The sequence below is a fragment of the Pongo abelii genome, chromosome 1 (genome assembly GCF_028885655.2).
Source record: "Pongo abelii isolate AG06213 chromosome 1, NHGRI_mPonAbe1-v2.0_pri, whole genome shotgun sequence".
Classification (NCBI taxonomy): domain Eukaryota; kingdom Metazoa; phylum Chordata; class Mammalia; order Primates; family Hominidae; genus Pongo; species Pongo abelii.
Window position 1 is genome coordinate 224,034,459 of NC_071985.2, and position 17,834 is coordinate 224,052,292.

The window sequence follows — 17,834 nt, forward strand, 5'->3', positions numbered from 1 at the left end:
CCCTGTCTCAAAATAACAACAACAAAAAAACCCTGGCAGGGCGCCGTGACTCACACTTGTAATCCCAGCACTTTGGGAGGCTGAGGTGGACGGATCACTTGAGGTCAGTAGTTCGAGACCAGCCTGGGCGACAGAGTGAGACTCTCTTTCAAATAAAAAGAAAAACGTTTTTGCATCACTGAAGGCCTCCCTAGATTGTAAGCAAAGACAGTAAAACGCAGCCCTCTACGACAAGGCAACTCTAAGGAAGAAGCTAGGCATTTATTTATTTTTAATTTAATTTTTTTTTTTGAGATGGAGTCTTCCTCTGTGTCCCAGGCTGGAGTGCAATGGCGCGATCTCGGCTCACTGCAAGCTCCGACTCCCAGGTTCAAGCAATTCTCCTGCCTCAGCCTCCCGCATAGCTGGGATGACAGGCAGTGCAACCACACCTGGCTAATTTTTGTATTTTTAGGAGAGATGGGGTTTCACCATGTTGGCCAGGCTGGTCTCGAATTCCTGACCTGAGGTGATCCGCCAGCCTCAGCCTCCCAAAGTGCTGGGATTACAGGCGTCAGCCACTGTACCCAGCCTAAGCATTTAGATCTATAATATTTATATAAACAATTGACTGTGTTTATAACTAAAAATTAACCCTGCTTATTTATAGCAGGCTTTTCCTTACAAGAGTTCAAAGTTTTTAAAAAAAGCGATGACATCAGCAATTTCTTTCTACACCTGTGATCTTGACAGGTAACATGCTCATTTTACAAAAAGACTGAAAGGTAGAGGAATAATCTCCAAAGAGGCTGGAAACCCATCAGTGCATGGAACAGAGACCAGAGACCTAGTAACCAGATAAGCTCTGACCATCAACCAGCTCTCTCTCTTTTTCGTTTTCTCTCTCTCTCTCTCTCTCACACACACACACACACACTCTCTCTCTCTCTCTCTCTTTTTCTCTCTACACCAACAGACTTTCGAGGTCTCACAAGGTTGGAGATATCACATTCGATCACAATGCAGTCTGCCTGCCCCCTTTTTACTTTTCCGTTACTGGCCATTTCTCCAACGTGCTTAGCTTTCAACAAAACAGCATAAATAATTTAAACCGTCGTAAAAAGCAATACGCGATACAGAAGGACGGAAGATTTAGAGACTGCCTGCTGGAAACCGGCAACACCACAGTTTCTTTATTCATTCTGGTATCCCACAGGGGTTGGAAAGACGGAAGCAAAGCTCTCGCTGGTGTTTCTTCATTCTCCCAAGAGTGGCTTACAGCATTTGGGGGCAGGGAGAAAAGGCTCAGCTGCAGTGATTTCAATGAGAGGCTGTGTGGTCTCAGGCAAGTAACATAACCTCTCTGAATTTTGGTTTCTTCGTCTGTAGAGTGAGTATCTACCACAAGGTTCTCGGGATTATTAGATGGAGGGTTTTTGTTTGTTTGTTTGTTTGTTTGTTTTGAGATGGAGTCTCACTCCGTCACCCAAGTATAGTGCAGTGGCGTCATCTTGGCTCACTGCAATCTCTGCCTCCCGGGTTCAAGTGATTCTCCTGCCTCAGCCTCCTAGGTAGCTGGGATTACAGGCGCGTGCCACCATGCCTGGCTAATTTTTGTATTTTTAGTAGAGATGGGGTTTCACCATGTTGGCCAGCCTGGTGTCAAACTCCTGACCTCAAGTGATCTGCCCACCTCGGCCTCCCAAAGTGCTGGGGATTATAGGCGTGAGCCTCTAAGCCCGGCCAGATGGAGTTGTAATCTACACCACTGAAGTGGAGAGGCCAGAACACAGAAGGAGGCAGATGGAACTGAGAAACCACATAGAGACTGAGAGATCCTGAGGAGAAAGAGGCATTTGGGTTCTGGGAGAGGAGGTGGTGGCAGCTTGGAAAAGAACGGGTGCAGCTCTGGGCGGAAGGGAAGCTGGGAGAGGCTGTCGTGTCTTCTGCCTGCCCCCATGACCCTGTAGTCCTGCACCTCTCAAAAGCAACCCAGGGTGCAGGAGGAGTTTCAGGGAGGCACAGATGCCTGACTGTGTTGAGAGGAGCAGAGAGATGGCCGACATCAATAGATAGGCTGACGCAAAGTGTCCCCTTCTCTCCATTCCCTAAGGACCAGCTGATTAAAACAAATGTAAGGCCAGGAGCGGTGGCTCACGCCTGTAAACCCAGCACTTTGGGAGGCCAAGGCGGGAAAATCATTTGAGTCCAGGAGTTGGAGACCAGCCTGGGCAACATAGTGAAACCCTGTTTCTACAAAAAAATACGAAAATGAGGCCAGGCACGGTGGCTTATGCCTGTAATTCCAGCACTTTGGAAGGCCAAGAAGGGTGGATCACCTGAGGTCAGGAGTTCGAGACCAGCCTGGCCAACATGGTGAAACCCCATCCCTACTAAAAATACAAAATTAGCCGAGTGTGGTGGCACAAGCCTGTAGTCCCAGCTACTCGGGAGGCTGAGACAGGAGAATCACTTGAACCCGGGAGGTGGAGGATGCAGTGAGCTGAGATTACACCATTGCATTCCAGCCTGGGTGAGACAGAGCAAGACTGTCTCAAAAAAAAAAAAAAAAAAATTAGCTAGGCATGATGGCGTGTGTCTGTGGTCCCAGCTACTCAGGGGGCTGAAGTGGGAAGATCACTTGAGCTCTAGAAGTCAAGGCTGCAGTGAACCATGATTGCGCCACTGCACACCAGCCTGGGCAACAGAGTGAGACGCTGTCTCAAAAATAAATAAAATAAAATAAAATAAATGTAAAAGGTTCTTGGAAAAGAGCAGTGCTGGAGGAGAGGTACAGGAAGGTTTCTTGAACGGCAGGGTGATGTGCGGGGACGGCAAATGGGGAATTACGAGGCCTCTAATTTAATGCCACAAACTCTGTCCACCTCCAACACACACACGCTCACCAGGAGGGCACAGCTTAGGGCCTGAGGCTTGACCTTGCTCAGTACACACTGCTGTTGCCATCCAGGTGGGTTATAACACCCAGGGGATTATGCAGCCCCGGGAAAATAACCAGACATCTGAGGAGCAAATGGCCAGAAATCGGAGACAATAAACTGAGCAGCTTATATCAGGGAAAGCAGAATGAATGGACTGGACACAATAGAAGTTTTAAATAAACATAATAAATATCTTTAAAGAGATAAGAGATGCTATTGGTAACAAGTAATAGAATAAGCCTTTTTTTTTTTTTTTTTTTTTGATACGGAGTTTTGCTCTTTCACCCAGGCTGGAATGCAATGGCGCGATCTCGCCTCACTGCAACCTCTGCCTCCCAGGTTCAAGCAATTCTCCTGCCTCAGCCTCCTGAGTAGCTGGGATTACAGGCACCTGCCACTATACCCAGCTAATTTTTGTATTTTTAGTAGAGACGTGGTTTCTCCAAGTTGGTCAGGCTGGTCTTGAACTCCCAACCTCAGGTGATCCGCCCGCCTCTGCCTCCCAAAGTGCTGGGATTACAGGCGTGAGCCACTGCTCCCAGCCATTACACATTGCATTGTAGACATGTATTGAAATTTCACACTGCACGCCATAAATATGTACAATTATTATGTCAATTAAAACTAATAATAAAAAAGTAAGCCAGGCATGGTGGCTCACACTTGGTAAGCACAGCACTTTAGGAGACTGAGGCAGGAGATGCCTGTATCTACTAAAAATTAAAAATTTAGTTGGGTGTGGTGGTGCACGCCTGTAGTCCCAGCTACTCGGGAGGGAGGCTGAGGTGGGAGGATCAGTTGAGCCTAGAGTTTGAAGCTGCAGTGAGCTAGGATTGTACCACTGCACTCCAGCTTGGGTGCCAGAGACCCTGCCTGTCTCTAAAAAAAAGAAAATAAACATAAATTTAAATATATTAATAAAATTTATAAAACAGGCAAAAATAAATGATAGTGATTAGGGATGTATATCTATATGACAAAGACATGAAGAAGAGTAAGGAAATGGTGACCGTAGAAAGCAGATAATGCACCCCTGCACATGGAGGTTGGGAGTATCATTATAGGAGCAAGCACATGGTGGGCTTCTGGGACACTGGGAGTGTTCAGTTTCTTTGCCAGAGTGGTTATTACCCAACTATAAGCCTTCTTTTTTTTTTTTGGAAATAGAGTCTTTTCTTTTTTTTTCTTTTTTTTTTTTTTTTTTTTTTGAGATGGGGTCTTGCTCTGTTGCCCAGGCTGGAGTGCAGTGGTGCGATCTCGGCTCCCTGCAAGCTTCACCTCCCTGGTTCACGCCATTCTCCTGCCTCAGCCTCCTGAGTGGCTGGGACTACAGGCGCCCGCCACTACGCCCAGCTAATTTTTTGTAATTTTAGTAGAGACAGGGTTTCACCGTGTTAGCCAGGATGGTCTCGATCTCCTGACCTTGTGATCCGCCCGCCTCGGCCTCCCAAAGTGCTGGGATTACAGGCATGAGCCACCACACCCAGCCTGGGTGACAGAGTCTTACTCTGTCACCCAGGCTGGAGTGCAATGGTGCAATCTCAGCTCACTGCAACCTCCACTTTCCGAGTTCAAGCAATTCTCTTGCCTCAGCCTCCGGAGTAGCTAGGATTACAGGCATGCACCACCACACCCTGCAAATTTTTGTGTTTTTAGTAGAGACAGGGTTTCACCACATTGGCCAGACTGGTCTTGAACTCCTGCCCTCAAGTGATCCGCCCGCCTCAGCCTCCCAAAGTGCTGGGATTATAGGCGTGAGCTGCTGTGCCTCGCATATAATAATTTACTGAATTGTACATCTATGTTTCATCCATTTTGCTGAATAAGTGTTGAAATAGCTTGGATATTTGTCCCTGCCGAAACCTCATATTGAAATGTAATCTCCAGTGTTGGAGGTGAGGCTTGGTGGGAGGTGTTCGGGCCATGGAGGGATCCCTCATGGCTTGGTGCCATCTCTACTCGTGATAGTGAGTGAGTTCTTACCAGATCTGGTTGTTTGAGAGTAAGTGGCGCCTCTCCGCACCTTGCTCCTGCTGTTTCTCTGTGAAATGCCTGCTCCCCCTTCACCTCCCAACATGAGTAAAAGCTCCCCGAGGCCTTCCCAAACACCAAGGAGACACCGATGCCACATGCTTGTACAGCCTGCAGAACCATGAGCCAATTCAATCTCTTTTCTTTATAAATCACCCAGCCTCATATATTCTTTACACTGCAGGGGTGTCCAATCTTTTGGCTTCCCTGGACCACATTGGAAGAAGAAGAATTGTCTTGGGCCACACATAAAATACACCAACACTAACGATAGCTGATGAGCTAAAAAAAAAAATCGCAAAGAAAAATCTCATAATGTTTTAAGGAAGTTTATGAATTTATGTTGGGCCGCATTCAGAGCTGTCCTGGGCTGCCTGCAGCCCATGGGCCCCAGGTTGGACAAGCTTGCTTTATAGCAATGCAAGAATGGCCTAACATAGGTGTTATACTTTATTTATTATTATTATTATTATCATTATTATTATTATTTGAGATGGAGTCTTGCTCTATCGCCAGGCTGGAGTGCAGTAGTGCAATCTCAGCTCGCTGCAACCTCCGCCTCCCAGATTCAAGCGATTCTCCTGCCTCAGCCTCCCGAGTAGCTGGGACTACAGGCGCGTGCCACCACGCCCAGCTAATTTTTGTATTTTTAGTAGAGATGGGGTTTCATCATGTTGGCCAGGATGGTTTCAATCACTTGACTTCGTGATCTGCCTGCCTCGGCCTCTGAAAGTGGTAGGATTACAGGTGTGAGCCCTGCTCCCAGCCAAGTGTTACACTTTATAATAAAAAGATGGGGCCCAAAGATAAACAAACAAATAACAACAACAAAACAAACAAACAAACAACAACAACAAAACAAAGAAAAGGTGGGCCAGGCATAAGGGCTCACGCCTATAATCCTAGCACTTTGGGAGGTCGAGGCAGGAGGATTGCTTGAGCCCGGGAGTTTCAGACCAGAGTGGGCAACATAGTGAAACTCCATCTCCACAAAAAATACAAAAAATTAGCCAGGCGTGGTGGTGCACACCTGTAGTGCCAGCTACTCAGGAGGCTGAGGTGGGAGGATCACTGGAGCCTGGGAAGTTGAGGCTGTAGTGATCTGTGATCATGCCATTGCACTCCAGCCTGGGCAACAGAGTGAGACCCTGTCTCAAATAAATAAATAAATAAATAAAATAATTAAAATAAAACTGACTGGGAAGTAAGTTCTAGAATAATACAAACAAAAACCTAAAAAACACGAGGAAAAAGGGCAGAAAAGCACATACATAAGGATAGACAGTTTACAAAGGGAGAAACCTGTGTGGCTAGTTCTATTTTCTAAGACGGCTGCAACAAGACCTCCAGTCCTCCGTGCTATTCTTGAAACATGGCATTGAGACTCCTCCTACTGAGAGGTGGGGTCTGTGTTTCCTCTCCTGGAAACCGAGCATGCCTGTGGCCACAGCGGAAGTGACACTATAAGACCTCTGGGCTGCTGGCCCATAGAAACCCAGCTTCTGCCTGGTCTTCTCAGGGTGCTAGCTCTTGGAACCTAGCTCCAGAGGGCACACATGGGTGTGGCCAGCCAACAGCCATATGTGAGTGAGGAAGCCCTAAGGATGACTCCAGCCTCAGCCACCGTCTGACGGGTAACAGCATAAGATCCCTGAGTGAGAACAGCCCAGTGAGCTCAGTCAACCCCAAAACCATGATAGACATTAACAATTTCTTTTTTTTTTTTGAGACGGAGTCTGTCGCCCAGGCTGGAGTACAGTGGCGTGATCTCGGCTCACTGCAGCCTCTGCCTCCCGGGTTCAAGCGATTCTCCCGCCTCAGCCTCCTGAGTAGCTGGGGTTACAGGCACCCACCATCATGCCTGGCTAATTTTTGTATTTTTTGTAGAAACGGGGTTTTACCATGTTGACCAGGCTGGTCTTGAACGCCTGACCTCAGGTGATCTGCCCGCCTCGGCCTCCCAAAGCAAAGTGCTGGGATTATAGGGGTAAGCCACTGCACCCAGCCCATGATAGATATTAATAGATTCTGTTTTAAGGCACTAGATTTGGGTGATTAAGATTTAGGTCTTTGGAAGTGGGTGCTGTTGAAACAAAGTATAATGCATGTTGCATTGGCTTTGGGATGGAGTAGCAGGCAGAGGATAAAAATGTATTGAGAACACCGTTAGTGAGGCTTATAGGAAAGTGAGTAAATACTGTTGGAAACTGGAGGAAAGGGGACCTCTGTTACGCAGTGGTGGAGATTTTGTCAAAGCCGTTGTCTGCGGTAACGTGGAAAGGAGAAAATCTGCCAAGCGAACTCGACGATCTATGTCAGGAGATGTGAAGGCAGAATAATGAAATACCATTTGGCTTCTTTCATTGCCTGTAGAAAAATGTGAGATGAACTGGCAAAAAAACAAAAATTAAAAAAATTAAGAAATGGCTTCCGGTCAGAAATCAAAAACAGCGCACTTTCGGGAAGATATCTAAAGATGGGGTAAAAAATGTGACCGCAGGCCGGGCGCGGTGGCTCACGCCTGTAATCTCAGGACTTTGGGAGCCCGAGGCAGGTGGATCACCTGAGGTCAGGAGTTCGAGACCAGTCTGGCCTACATGGTAAAACCCTGTCTCTACTAAAAATACAAAAATTAGCTGGGACTGATGGCTCACGCCTGTAGTCCCAGCTTCTCGGGAGGCTGAGGCAAGAGAATCGCTTGAACCTGGGAGGCAGAGGTTGCAGTGAGCTGAGATCACGCCACTGCACTCCAGCCTGGTGACAGAGTGAGACTCAGTCTCGAAAAAAAAAAAGTGACTTCAGAATCCTTTGTTAAGACCTCAGAAAGATTTAAGAGTTACATAAGTAATCCAAAATAGAGAAAAGTTTATCCAGAAGAGACTTGTAGCTGTGGCTTTTGCCTAATAGAGCAAACTCCAGGAAGATTCATAGAAAACCCACAACATTTTAAGGTAATTGGTCAAAGTGCCTCCAGCTTAAATGAAAAAGGACAGGACAGAGAAAGTACAACATCAAAAGAGACTTTTAAACCCCTATATATATAATATTTATTATATAATAATGTATTATATAATATAATATTATATATATTATATTATATATATATATTTTGAGATGGAGTCTTGCCTGTCACCCAGTCTGGAGTGCAGTGGCTCCATCTCAGCTCACTGTAACCTCTGCCTCCCAGGTTCAAGCAATTCTCTGCCTCAGCCTCCTGAGTAGCTGGAATTACAGGTGCCTGCCACCACACCTGGCTAATTTTTTATATTTTTAGTAGAAACGGGGGTTTTACCATCTTGGCTAGGCTGCTCTTGAACTCCTGACTTTGTGATCCGCCCACCTCGGCCTCCCAAAGTGCTGGGATTACAGGCATGAGCCACCGCGCCTGGCCTATATATTTTTTTTAATAAGCAGGAAACGTACTGAGAAGGCTTAGTTGCAAGCTCAGTTTTTGTTTTTTGTTTTATGGAAAAGGAAGAAAAGATTCAGAGAAAAAAAAGAGCCAAGAGGGTGGAGCTGAGAGGCTTGGTGAACAATTCCTGGGCTGTAGGACTGAGCCCTGAACAAGGAACTGGTGACATATGCCTGGCTGGATCTCAGAATTATTAATACTACGGACCAGTGACTCCTGTGGGGTACCATTTTCCACCTTTTTGAACAGAATCATCCAGAATGGTTTTCCCATGCCTGTCCCTTCATTGCATGCATGGTGTGTGCACATGTTGTGTGTGCACATGTTGTGTGTGCATGTGGTGTGTGTGTGCACGTGTGTGTCTATGTGGTGTGTGGTGTGTGTGTGTGCACGTGGTGTGTGTGTGCATGTGTGTGTAGGTAACTTGTATCTTTCATTAACAGATCTTTAAATCTGGAAGATTAACACTCAAGGAACTACATTCAAAGAATCCCATCTGAGACGCCTCATCTGCAGCTGGACTTGATTTCAATGATGAGATGCTGGACTTGAAGCAGATGCCCTAATGGGATGCTGTTTGGGAATCTCACGGGAAGGAAAGAATGCATCATTTTGTAGATATGAAGAATGTAAATTGTTGCCAGAGGAGGAACGTGGCAGATCTTATTTGCAAGATGGTCAGAACGACATCTCCCATCCCAGAAGCTCTTCTCACAGAGTGACGTTGACCTCCCTCCCAGCATGAGGCGGGTTCTGCATTTCTTCCCCTTCAATCCAGGCAGGCTTGTGACTGCTGCTGAAGTGACACTATGTGACTTCCAAGCCTAGGCTGTAAAAGGGCAATACACAGCTTCTGTCTGGTCCTCTTGGAAGCTTGCTCTTGGATCTTCCAGAACTGTGGGGGATAAAATCACGGTTATTGAACCAAGCCACTCCATTTTGGGGTGATTTTGTTATGCAGCAATAAATAACTGATACAACTAGAGTAACAAATATATGAAGAGATTAATTCATTCAACACATATATTTGCCAGGCACACTTATAGGTGCTGAGGATACAGAAAAAAATCTCTGCCCTCCCTGGGCTTACATTCTAGTGGGGGGAAGTAGACTGTAAAGTAAATAATAGATATAGCATGTTATATAGTGATAAATGCCAAGGAGAAAATGCAAAGAAAGGGAATAGCAAGGGATGGCAAGGTTAGGTGAATAAATTACATTTTTAAATAGGGTGGACAGGGAAGGACTCACCAAGGTGATATTTGAGTAAAGATCTAAAGCAAATAAGGGAGTGACTGACCCATATGTATATCTGTGGGAAGAGGATTCTTCATAGAGGAAGTATTCTAGTCCCCTAGCAGGGGTGGAGAGCAATGAGGCCAGGATGGCTGAGTTTTTGGAGTAAGGGGAGTGTTGTAGGAGATGAGATCAGAGAGAACGCGAGGTGAGCGTTTTGCCTTCCAGGTTATTATAAGGATTTCTTTTTTTTTTTTTGAGATGGAGTCTCAGTCTGTCACCTAGGCTGCAGTGTGGTGGCTAGATCATAGCCCCTTGCATTTGCTGGAGCTTCTGCTCCAGCAGCCTTGAATTTCTGGGCTCAGGCAATCCTCCCACCTCAACCTCTGGAAGTGCTGGGACTACAGGCGTACAACACCACACCTGGCTTTAGGGTTTTTTTCCAGCCCCTTTCTTTGTTTTCTTTTATTTTTCTTTTTCTTTTTTTTTGAGACGCAATTTTTGCTCTTTTTTTGCCCACGCTGGAGTTCAATGGCACACGATCTCGGGTCACTGCAACCTCTGCCTCCCGGGTTCAAGCAATTCTGCCTCAGCCTCTCAAGTAGCTGGGACTTGTACAGGCACGCACCACCATGCTCGGCTAATTTTGTATTTTTAGTAGAGACTGGGTTTCACCGTGTTGACCAGGCTGCTCTCGAACTCCTGACCTCACGTGATCTGCCCATCTCAGCCTCCCCAAAGTGTTGGGATTACAGGCGTGAGCCACCGCGCCCAGCCTCTTTCTTTTTCTTGAGATAGGGTCCCACTTTGTCACCCAGGCTGGAGTACAGTGGTGCAATCTCGGCTCACTGCAGCCTCAACCTCCTGGACTCAAGCAATCCTCCTGCCAAAGCCCCTGAGTAGCTGGGTCCACAGGTGCATGCCACCACGCCTAGCTATAGTTTTTTTTTTTTTTTTTTTTGAGACAGTGTCACTCTGTCACCCGGGCTGGAGTGCAGTGGCACAACCTTGGCTCACTGCAATCTCCGCCTCTTGGGTTCAAGCAATTCTCCTGCCTCAGCCTTCTGAGTAGCTGGCATTATAGGCGTACACCACCACACCCAGCTGATTTTTGTATTTTTAATAGAGACGGGGTTTCACTATGTTGGCCAGGCTGGTCTCAAACTCTTGACCTCAGGTGACCCACCCACTTCAGCCTCCCAAAGTGCTGGGATTACAGGTGTGAGCCACCACGCCCAGCCAAAGTTTTAACAAGATCATCCCACCTGCCTTTCTGAGAAAGGAGGTTAAGGGGAGAGGCAGGAGCACCAGTGATGCTGTTGGAATAATCCAGGAGAGAGCCAGCAGCAGCAACTCGAACCAAAGTGACAGGAGGGGACCTGGGGAGAAGCAGTCAAGTTCTGGGATACATTTTGTAGGTAGAACAGAGGGACTTTTTTGTTTGTTTGTTTAGACAGAGTCTCACTTTGTAGCCCAGGCTGGAGTACAGTGGCCTGATCTCGGCTCACTGCAACCTCCGCCTCCTGGGTTCAAGTGATTCTTGTGCCTCAGCCTCCCAAGTAGCTGGGATTACAGGCGCCCGCCACCATGCCCAGCTAATTTTTGTATTTTTAGTAGAGACGGGGTTTCACCATGTTGGCCAGGCTGGTCTCGAACTCCTGCCCTCAGGTGATCCACCCACCTTGGTCTCCCAAAGTGCTTAGGATTGCAGGCGTGAGCCACTGCACCCAGCTGAGCAGAGAGATTTGTGGACAGATTGGACATAGGAGGAGAGCACAACAGCGGAGTCAAGGATGACTCGAAGGTTTGTGGCCTGAGCGACTTGGAAGGATGGAGTTGTCATTTACTGTGATGAGGAGACTAACAGGAGCGGGCGTGGGGTGAAGCGTACGGAGTTCAGGTTAGGATATGTTAAGTCTGAGGACCTTTTAGTCATCTGAGATGGCCAGTGTGTACAGTATACAGGAGAGAAGCGAGGGTTTCCCTATGGGAAGTGAGGAGCGCCTCTGCCCGGCCGCCCCGTCTGGGAGGTGAGGAGCGCCTCTGCCCGGCCGCCCCGTCTGGGAGGTGAGGAGCGCCTCTGCCCGGCCGCCCCGTCTGGGAGGAAGTGAGGAGCACCTCTGCCCGGCCGCCCCGTCTGGGAGGAAGTGAGGAGCACCTTTGCCCGACCGCCCCGTCTGGGAAGTGAGGAGCGCCTCTGCCCGGCCGCCCCGTCTGGGAGGTGAGGAGCGTCTCTGCCCGGCCGCCCCGTCTGGGAGGTGAGGAGCACCTCTGCCTGGCTGCCACCCCGTCTGGGAGGAAGTGAGGAGCGTCTCTGCCCGGCCGCCCCGTCTGGGAGGTGTACCCAACAGCTCTGAAGAGACAGCGATCATCGGGAGCGGGCCACGAGGACGATGGCGGTTTTGTTGAAGAGAAGGGGAGGAAGTGTGGGGAAAGGAAGGAGAGATCAGATTGTTGCTGTGTCTGTGTAGAAAGAGGTGGGCATAGGAGACTCCATTTTGTTCTGACTAGGAGAAATTCTTCTGCCTTGGGATGCTGTTGATCTATGGCCTTTCCCCCAGCCCCCTGCTCTCTGAAACATGTGCTGTGTCAACTCAGGGTTAAATGGATTAAGGGCGGTGCAAGAAAGATGTGCTTTGTTAAACAGGTGCTTGAAGGCAGCATGCTCTTTAAGAGTCATCACCACTCCCTAATCTCAAGTACCCAGGGACACAAACACTGCAGAAGGCCGCAAGGACCTCTGCCTGGGAAAACCAGAGACCTTTGTTCATGTGTTTATCTCCTGACCTTCTCTCCACTATTATCCTATGACCCTGCCACATCCCCCTCTCCGAGAAACACCCAAGAATCATCAATAAATACTTCATAAATTAAAAAAAAAAAAAAAAAAGAAAAGTTAAAATAAAAAAAAAAAAAAAGAGAAGCGGGGGTTTGAGATATACCTTTGGGGTCAACGTGAGTGGCTAGTAACGAATGAAAGCCGTGATACTGAAGTTATCTAATTGTTTAAAATGGGGGTTAGGTCTAGAGCTGACCTCAAGGCCAAAGTCCCTTCCAAAATGCTATGCTGCTTCTCCTTGGGCATTCTGAGCTATTCTGAACTTCTAGCATTCTGGAACTCTGCCATACAACAGGAGTCGGGAAGAGATGAGGCTGGAAAGGCCAGATGGCCTAGATTCATGTGCCAGTTCCACTACATTATGGTTGTGGAGGATTAAATTAATTAATACATGTGGCTGGGTGCAGTGGCTCTCGTCTGTAATCCCAGCACTTTGGGAGGCTGAGGCGGATGGATCACGAGGTCAGGAGATCGAGACCACCCTGGCTAACAGGGTGAAACCCTGTCTCTACTGAAAATACAAAAAATTAGCCAGGCGTGGTGGCGGACACCTGCAGTCCCAGCTACTCGGGAGGCTGAGGCAGGAGAATGGCGTGAACCCGGGAGGCGGAGCTTGCAGTGAGCCGAGATCCCGACACTGCACTCCAGCCTGGGTGACAGAGCGAGACTCTGTCTCAAAAAAAAAAAAAAAATTTATACATGTAAGAGTGACTTGCACAAAGAATATGCTCATGAAATGCAAATGATCATCACCAATTCAGAATGACTTTCTTCACCAACACTATCTGACACCAGCATCAAGCTCATAGGCTACTGTGTCTCCTTCAATCAAAAACATACCTTGAGGCCCGGCGTGGTGGCTCACGCCTGTAATCCCAGCACTTCGGGAGGCTGAGGCAGGCGGATCACTTGAGGTCTGGAGTTCAAGACCAGCCTGGCCAACATGGTGAAACCCCATCTCTACTAAAAAAAAAAAAAAAAAAAAAAAAATTAGCTGGACATGGTGGCATGTGCTGTAGTCCCAGCTACTCGGGAGGCTAAGGCAGGAGAATCACTTGAACCTGGAAGGTGGAGGTTGCAATGAGCCAAAATCGTGCCACTGCACTCCAGCCTGAGTGACAGAGTGAGACTCCGTCTGAAAAAAACCAAAAACCAAAAAACAAAAAAAGTACCTACTCAAATGAGGCCTATTCATGTCACTTTAGCACTCTAATCAAATTGCTGTGAAACTCACTACTTGATGTACCAAACCCAGAGGTTACAAAAAGTGAACGGTGTGCTCAGCTTTTTTTTCAAGATATTCGATCAATATCTTTTTAAAATCTACACAACACTGAGTCACAACACAAGGCAGATTTTAATCATCTTTCTCTCAAGGATCATTTCTCTTCTGCCAATCTGATTCTCTTATTTGACAATCTTCCTTTTAGCCAAGACCTACTTTTAATATATTTTGGGATTTATTTCAATATCCACAATTAAGAGACTACAGACAAACACAAAACAGCAACTCTTGAGACTCTAAAAATGGAAACCCAAACCATCTTCCCCCTAGAGATAGTACAGGCAGGAGACTGACTGTGTCTCTGTCCTATCTGGCAGTCCTTGAAACCTCTGAATTATTCAAAATGACAAGTGCCTATGGCAGTATAAAGCAGCATTTTATTACATTCATGGGGACAACTGGAGGATTAAAATAAGAGTTTGGAATCTGGGATGCAGAGGAGACAAGCAGTACACACTGGTCAGATAACCACACAAACAAAATTAGGCAAGATGCCAGTCAGTATCCTAATTCTAGAGGCACTAAGCTTAGATGTAAGTTTAGTAAAAAGTAAACCCAATTAAACAGAATCTTCTGTATGGTGAGAATATGGATTTTTTTTCTTTCTGCTTATATTGTCTAAAATTTTTGCTATCATGAACTTTTTCCTTATTTAGAAAATATCTATCTATCTATTTTTTGAGACAAAGTCTCACTCTTGTCCCCCAGGCTGGAGTGCGATGGCGCGATCTCAGCTCACTGCAACCTCCACCTCCTGGGTTCAAGCAATTCTCCTGCCTCGGCCTCCCGAGTAGCTGGGATTATAGGCACCCACCACCATGCCCAGCTAATTTTTGTATTTTTAGTTGAGACGGGGTTTCACCATGTTGGCCAGGCTGGTCTAGAACTCCTGACCTCAGGTGACACACCCGCCTCGGCCTCCCAAAGTGCTGGGATTACAGGCGTGAGCCACCGCACCTGGCCATTTTACATATATAAAAATATATATAAATATATAAAAAATATATAAATATATAAATATATAGAAATAAATATAAATATAAATATAAATAAAATATATTAAAAAAATATATAAAATATATAAAAATATATAATATATATATATTTAAAAAGTATATAAAATATATAAATATATATAAATATATAAATATATATATAAGTATATATAAATATAATATATATTATATATATTATATATATAATATATATATTATATATAAATATATATAATATATATAAATATATATAATATACATAAATATATATATAATATATATAAATATATATATAATATATATAAAAATATATATTTTTTCTTTTTTGAGACGGAGTCTCGCTGTCACCCAGGCTGGAGTGCGATGGCACGATCTCGGCTCACTGCAACCTCCACCTCCCAGGTTCAAGCAATTCTCCTGTCTCAGCCTCCCGAGTAGCTGGGCCTACAGGCGCTGCCACTATGCCCGGCTAATTTTTTGTATTTTTAGTAGAGATGGGGTTTCACCATGCTGGCCAGGCTGGTCTCAAACTCCTGACATCAGGTGATCCACCAGCCTCAGCCTCCCAAAGTGCTGGGATTACAGGCGTGAGCCACCGCGCCCGGCCTGAGGAAGAATCTTGAAGGTCAGGGAAGATACTTGAGATAAAGCAGAAGAAATTCAAGAAAGGTGGAAGACTGAATATGACAAAGCTTACCCCCTCAAATCAGCAAACAGTGAAGTGAGAACCAAATGTCGAGACTGACATGAATAAGAAAGTTCTCTTTTAAAAATAGCAGCTCCTAATTGGATCCAGGAAAGATCATTCACCACATGCAAACTCATTTGGCTCTTGTTTACCCACCCGCCCTGCCCTTTTTTTTTTTTTTTCCACAAAAAAGAGACTCAAAGAAGATTTCTTCTGAATGTGTATCACCATTTATTGTAGTTTGCGTTAGGAATTGAACAGAGGACATTGTCTGTGGAGGGGAAAAAAGGAAAAGAAAAAAGAAAGTATGTTTTTATAGACTTAATTTCTTCAGAACACTTTATGGTTTCAAATCCTGTTTTTTTGTACCCCAAGGAAATTCAAGAATTCAAGTATGTTAAGTAGGGAGCAGTAATACAAAAAGTCTTATACTTGTGTGCGCGTGTGGCTGTGTTTGTCTGTGTGTGTTGAAACCGGCAGACATACTCCCACATTCTTGCACCCTCTTTTGCTTTGGTAAGGCCAAACACATCATACAAATGACCCTGCCTCAAACTCACACACCCAAGGGTTGAAGAATTGATTTACCCCCAGAGGATAACTGTGAAGGTTTTGAACTGTCACGTAGCATTAAAAAAAAACCCAACCCTCATCTCCCCAAAATATGATAAGTCACATAAGTCCTGATACACTTACACCCCTAGATTTTGCTGCAGCTGCTCCTCAGATGCCTAATAGAGGCTTATCACAAGGACCAGAGCAGCAATATTTTGTTTATTTTGTTTAGAATAAAAAAATCTTAAAGGGACATTTCAAAAGAAAAAAAACTGAAATTCAAATTCTGAAAATATCTTGCCTTTTTTATTAATCATGTCATCTAACACCAATTAAAAAAACAAATATGTGAATATGATATAAAAATACGATCCCAGGATTAACACTTGGTAGCAGGCACAGTTATCTCACAGAATATATGTTTGGAGGGCCAGGGAAAGGAGTTTATTTTTGTTTTTGCTTCTCTTAAAAAAATCCACAGCAGTGCAAGTAGGGTCAGCAAGGGGGAGGGGGAGAAAAGATTCTTTAGCAGCAAAATGTCCAAGGTTCTCTAATCACAATCAAATCAACGGATATTGGATTAAAAAAAAAATTCATGAAGGGATGCTGCCCAGACCCATTAGCCATCACTAAAAGACTTCCGTTGCCCCAAAACTGTGACATACAAAGGACGTGCTTTATTACACAAGCAACCATAAAACCTGTCCCTTAAGCTTTTGACCGTGTTTGTCACTTAAATATATGTACAGGAACCGGGCTCCTCTTCTCATCCATGTCCTTTCAGGTCTCAGCGTTTGCTCACTCTGGGTGGGCCTGGGGTGGTTTGCCACATTTGGCCTCCAACACATGAACGGCAGCTTCGCTGCGGCCGCTGCTTCTGCTTGCCTTGTTGGCCTTGGCTGTGTCTAGCAGAGGGTGGGCGGCGGAACGGTTTAGTGATCGCTGTTCTGTTTCTCTCTCATCCACGCCTGAATCTGCTCTTTCAGTTCTGGCACTGAGAAAAGAAAAAAAGGAGGATTAATGCCCCAGATGGGAGGGCTCTTCCTGAGAGAGGATGCTTGTTGCTCTGTATAAATGGGAAGAAAAGGCCATTCTTTCCCTCATTGAGCCGAAGACTCCAGAAGGACTGGGACATGAGAGGGAGGGACTGGATGTCTGCAGGGAAAAAAGGCCAAGAGTGTTTTGGGTCTTTGCTACAGAGTGTCATAAACTAGGGTAGTTTCTGCATTTGATAAATTTCCCTTCTGCTTCATCTCCGATATGTGACTTGGGCTTTGTCTCTTGGTACTGACGCTAGCGCTGCACCTCAAACTGCACCCTCCTCTACCTGGTTCCAGCATGCTCTCTGTCAGCGTCTGCCGGTTGAAGGGGTCCGTGGGGGAGTTGAGCAGGTGCCGCAGGATGATGGAGCGGTCCATGATGGTGCCGGAGGGCAGCCGCACGGGGTCTGTCATGAGGGTGTCCATCAGAGGGTCTGCAGGGACAAAGCAAAGCAAACTCTTATCTACTAAGAGAGCCCACGACTGAAAAAGAAAACAAAGCCCGTTCTACCGGCGAAAAATCTATCCAAAGGAACAGCAATCAAAGGGCCCCTGTGAGGCCCCCAGGTTTAGAAGGAAATCAGCCTTCAATAAAGGCATATACGTTGCCTTTTGTAGAGGGGAAGGCGCTTCTTTGTCAGCTACTGCTGGGGGGAGGGAACAGAGAAGAAAGAGCCTGGGACAGACCCAGCAGCAGGCCCCACAGGCTCCATGGCGAGGACGGCAGGCTGGAATCCTTTGTCTTAGGACTTCTGGGAATTCTTTGAAAATGTGAATCCCCACTTGCAAAGGCAGCCCTGCCCTTAGAATCTTCAGGGTTGTTATCTGGCTT

General features: G+C 46.1%; 1 protein-coding gene across 4 annotated transcripts in view; it reads right to left on the reverse strand.

Moving 5' to 3' along the window:
- Positions 1–15,614: 15,614 nt before the first annotated feature.
- Positions 15,615–17,834, reverse strand: part of UBE4B (ubiquitination factor E4B) — a 148,326-nt gene continuing 146,106 nt past the window's right edge. For all 4 annotated transcript variants that reach the window (XM_024253272.3, XM_054556655.2, XM_054556663.2 and 1 more), the window contains 2 exons: positions 17,290–17,436; positions 15,615–16,956 (listed from right to left, as the gene is read on the reverse strand). In XM_024253272.3, coding sequence (XP_024109040.1) covers positions 16,895–16,956; positions 17,290–17,436 — 209 coding nt within the window. In that variant the 3' untranslated portion in view covers positions 15,615–16,894. The remainder of the gene's footprint in view (positions 16,957–17,289; positions 17,437–17,834) is intronic.